Source organism: Danio rerio, chromosome 8, assembly GCF_049306965.1.
Source record: "Danio rerio strain Tuebingen ecotype United States chromosome 8, GRCz12tu, whole genome shotgun sequence".
Taxonomy (NCBI): domain Eukaryota; kingdom Metazoa; phylum Chordata; class Actinopteri; order Cypriniformes; family Danionidae; genus Danio; species Danio rerio.
In genome coordinates this window covers 39,980,188-39,985,037 of record NC_133183.1, presented here as the reverse complement: position 1 = coordinate 39,985,037, position 4,850 = coordinate 39,980,188, and the positions used below count along the sequence as shown (strand labels likewise).

General features: G+C 43.2%; 1 protein-coding gene across 2 annotated transcripts; it reads right to left on the bottom strand.

The window, feature by feature from the left end:
• Positions 1 to 2,140: 2,140 nt before the first annotated feature.
• Positions 2,141 to 4,130, bottom strand: LOC141375861 (E3 ubiquitin-protein ligase RBBP6-like). 2 transcript variants are annotated; one of them, XM_073910850.1, is made up of 7 exons: positions 3,579 to 4,130; positions 3,289 to 3,385; positions 3,110 to 3,185; positions 2,875 to 2,963; positions 2,738 to 2,798; positions 2,496 to 2,635; positions 2,142 to 2,400 (listed from the first exon to the last, which is right to left on the bottom strand). In XM_073910850.1, the coding sequence occupies exons 1-7, from the start codon at positions 3,736 to 3,738 to the stop codon at positions 2,226 to 2,228; spliced, it is 798 nt and encodes a 265-aa protein (XP_073766951.1). In that variant the 5' UTR covers positions 3,739 to 4,130; the 3' UTR covers positions 2,142 to 2,225. The 2 variants fall into 2 exon arrangements, with proteins under 2 accessions (XP_073766952.1, XP_073766951.1); XM_073910851.1 differs by lacking the exon at positions 2,738 to 2,798 and having other exon boundaries at positions 2,141 to 2,400.
• Between the last annotated feature and the right edge of the window lie 720 nt (positions 4,131 to 4,850).

Sequence of the window (4,850 nt, the reverse complement as noted above, 5' to 3'; positions counted from 1 at the left end):
TTAGTTGTGGTGAAATGAGATGCATCATGTCGTTTATCTGTTTGTGCAGTCTGTACCTTCATTTCTGAATCGTGTGGCATCGTACTTGAAGCCAAGTCATTTAGCCCAAGGCATAGTTGTCTTAGAATGAGTAGTTTGCTGATCAAATTCCACATTTTGATGAGGCAAAACACATCTTGGATGTTTTAATTACTATTTTAGGTGAAAAACAAAACAATGAGATTTGTGTAAAATCTAAAGTTAACCAAGTCCAGCCCGCCATCTTGTCCTGCCTCTCAGTTCTCTTAAGCCTTGGGCCGGCTCTGTGAAGTGGCCTCTTTTGGGCTCATCATTGAAGACCGGACGAGCTGCAACATTTCGTTCTGCCAGGTTCTGGGAGTAGATGAGCATGTCATCGCTCTAGACTATGGTCAACTTGTGAAGTTACTCATACACCTCCGCTCATGGCATATTACCATTAAAATGAAACTTTTCCAGCAGAATATGACGCTCTAAAAAAAAAAACTCCATCGGCACTGGTAACTATGAAAAACACGACTGAGCACTAATGGTACACTCAACAATTTACACTGACATTTGAAGGATCACCTGACATTAAAGACTGACGTAAGAACGCTGGAGGAACATCAAATTTTAACACGGAAGAGTTTTTTTTGTCTCTCTCAAATTAAAGCAATATTTCTTAATCTTGTTGTTTTTTTTTTTTTTTTACTGTACAGTTGCCCCAGGTGTTTATCAGGTGTGATGCCTGCTCATCTGACCTTTGACCTCGGCACTCAACTGCTGCCAGTTTTCTTTCAATGCCATGAGATTTCTGAATTCTACATGCAGGAACCGATGCATTCCTTTTTTTTCCTTTTTTTTTTTTAAACAAAACAGATATGGCAGACACGGCCAAACATTGAAACTTTGGAGGGCATTGAGGGGAAAAAAAAGCACAATATCATCAAGGGGAATAAAAGGTTTGATCAAAGCGTGCGTTTACACACGTTCATTTAAATATGGACAAAACCAACATTGGGTTATTTTTGTTATTAGATTTAAAATGCACGGACCCTATTTGACCCAGTGTTCATATATACATATGTTTTTATGAATGAATATTTTTGCATATAAAAGATGATAAAAGACTGACTAGACAGATTAGATAGTTTAATAGACAGATTGACACGTGTAGTCATTCGTTCCTGTGTATTTGATGACTAGCTTCCAGCAGTATCTGGCTGCAGACTTGCATGCAATCTGAGACACAAAGCACTCAGCGGAGCTAGTGAGGTCACTGTGAGAGGCGGGGTTAGGGGTGCACACTCACTGACAGCCTAGATTTAGCCTGGTTTTAACCAAGCCGTCTATTAGACTTTTAACCCTTATGTATTGTTCATATTGTTCAAGTGGCTGTTTTTGCCCCCAATGACCTCCATTATAACTAAACTTGTTTTAATTGCAAAGCCATGACACCAGATAGTAACTCATTCTTTATTGTTGGTGGTTTCCCTGTTGGGATGAGATAAAATGAGTCATTTTTACTTTTGATGGTCAGTTGGCACCTTTAAACACCCCAAAAAAATGCTTGCTGGGATGGTACCAAGAGGCTGTGCTCACTTCTGGACAGAGGGGGTGTAGACTTGCAGCTAGTGCCGATAAGTGGTGCAGACGCTGAGGCTGTTCTGTATGCGAGTGTTGAGGTTTTGAAACATCAGCTGACAGCGTGTAGGTAGAGAGTAGCAGGTTCTGGGAGTAGATGAGCTTGTCACCGGTGTAGACTTTGACCGACTTGTGAAGTTACTCACAAGACCTCCGCTTATGGGACATTACCATTCAAATGAAACGTTTCCAGCAGAATATGACGCTTCAAAAAACTCCATCGGCACTGGTAACTATGAAAAACACGACTGAGCACTAATAGTGTACTCAACACTTTACACTGACATTTGAAGGATCACCTGACATTAAAGACTGAAGTAAGAATGCTGAAAAAAACCCATCAGATTTTAGCCCAGAAGAGTTTCTCTTTTCCTAAATTAAAGCAAAACTTCATGATATTGTGTTTATGAATTCATTCGTGTGTGTGTGTGTGTGTGTGTGTGTGTATGTGTGTGTTGCACTGCTGGAGTGAAGGTTAACCAGTCCACACAGTTCATGCGGCTATAATCTTTATTATCTTTTATTAATAAACTATGTACAATATTTACACGTCGGCTCCAGGTCTCTTGGATGAAGGTCTCTCAGCGACGTGGTCTCTTCTGGTCGCCGCGCGTCTCTGGTGAAGATGGGGAGCGGGACCGTTTCCCTCCAGCGTCCCGGACCGAAGATGCCGCACCTGCTGAGGACGAGGAGGGCAAAGGCTCGGTCTGGCAGGAGAAGGACGGCCTCTTTCTCTTCTCAGCAGCATAGGCCTCACTGAACAGATCGAGCGCAAACACACACAAGCAGACATCATGTGAGATTTGGACAAACACTAGAACATGCGGCTATGCCAAGTACAGTTTACTCACGCGTCTATGATGGGAATGACGTATCGGCCGCTGCCGTCTATCATGACTCCCTTTCGGTCTGGGTCGTCCACCTCCAACAGGAAGCTGCGGGGAATCCCTGTGCTCTTCCGGATGCGCTTGTGCGGCGCGGAGCGGCTGCCCTGTGAATTGAGGAGTGACAGTCAAACTCTGAGCAAACAATCTGACTGATGAGGACAAGAGCTCAAGTTCACAGCAACCGTGAGCTTGGAAAACCCAGTTACCACATTAGTGGGGCAGTGCCTAATGTGGTGTCCCGGGATCCCAAGCAGCCTCATGGCCTCACTAGTGAACATCAGAACCATGAGAATCAGCTCAGACATCTCTCACAAAGCAAACCTGTCAGTGTCTGAACGCTCACCTGCTGGAGTAGTAGCACAGGCTGGACTGGTACATCACCGCTTTCAGCTTGTCCTCCTCTGACGCCTTTGCCTCAGCCAGATTCTCAGTCTGTTTCACAGGCATTTGCACATTTGAATCTTTTTCACCCTCAACCCTTCAAACAATCTCAAATCTCCCTAAGACGCTGAGTGCGTGTGCGTATATTGTGTGCTTTACATTGCGTTTTGCTATTGTGCTATTCATTTGTTCAATACCTTCAACAACTGCTCCAGTGAGAGGAGTGAAGGATCAGCTCTAGGTGAAGGTTCACGCCAGCGTCCAGCTTGATGTCTGCAAAACAAAGGAGCTTGTGTGACTAAAACACCAGGGACAGACCAGGAGTCTTCATATAACATCTAACAGAGGACGCGTGTGCTCATTTCACAGCACTTACCCAACAAATCTTCTGTTTGAGGACTTCAGTCCCGCCGCAGGGATCCGTCTGATGATGACCGACGTGTTTTTAGGGATGAGAGCATCATCTGTGTATTCTGACAGCAAAATAAAATCAGAATCAGCACATAATTATGGAGCACGGTATACTTTGAGAGCCATTAGCCTTTTAAAACAGCCAAAACATCCCTACATGTCAGCATCAGCACCACCTTACAGCTTCCAGAAGTGTCTGATGTAACGCATCTAATGTTAGCGTAGAACAGTTGAAGTGTCTTTTCCTCAACTCACCTTCATCAGTCTGGGCGTTGCTGATCTTCAGCTGGCAGAACTTCAGCCTCTTGCTCCTCATGATCTGCCGCTTCAGCTCCCCCGCGCTGATGTTGAGGCCTTCAAACTGGAGCGAGTCGTAGGTGAGTCGACTCTGGAACCTGTAGTGAACACAAGACATACTGAACACAAACACAAAGCACAGCGTAATAAAAAGGGTCAAACCTGAGTGATGGGAACAGCAGGCGATCAATCGACGTATCCAACGATCAATAATATCGATAATCTGGAAAAATTGTCACGGAGGACGCAGAGATCAGATGCCAATCGACACAGCGAGATTCAAACAACACCCACAGGACGGTTGTCATGGATGCTGATGATGAACACGTGACGCATGCGCTGTACAACTTCCGGCAATATTATCATTACTAATATTAATTTTATTGATAGTAGTAGTAAAATCATTGCGATAAGTATAATAAAATAAACAGCAGAACAGTTGGCCATCTCTGAATAATACACAGCGACGTTTCCCTGCACGAACGATTCAGGCCTTCGCCAAGAAGACTCGGGTGAGTCGATGATTCAGGGATTGATTCAACTGTCCGTTCATCCTATTGGCTTCTTTGGCTGAATGAATCGTTCAATGCTTTACTCAAATAAAGCGGCCTCTTGCTGCCACCTATTGGGGGTTTGCTTTTTTGTTTTCAAAAGTACTTTGACACTTTTTTAAAGGCACCTTTAAGTTCATTTTTGCACAAAAGCTCGTCTCTGTGCGTTCCAAATGGTTTGAAATTTCCTTAGCACATGGTTTTCTTGATGCGTTTGAAATTTTCAATGTAAATCCACTCGTACTTGCATTTGATCTTTATTATGCCTTAAAATCAAAACTATACTAAAGGTGTCTTATCCAAATGCAGATTTTCATTCAAAACGTTATGACAGAACCATATTACTTTACAGTGGCCCATGGATATATATATATATATATATGTGTGTGTGTGTGTGTGTTGCTTGTTTCTTATTTACCCATGCAGTGACTTTTAGGCATAAATACTATGTAGGCTTGCTAAAGGGTTGCATGAGAAATGTCATCATCGTGAGAGCTTGACTTTTTTTTTGTCGCTGCCTTTAGTTGTGGTGAAATGAGATGCATCATGTCGTTTATCTGTTTGTGCAGTCTGTACCTTCATTTCTGAATCGTGTGGCATCGTACTTGAAGCCAAGTCATTTAGCCCAAGGCATAGTTGTCTTAGAATGAGTAGTTTGCTGATCAAATTCCACATTTTG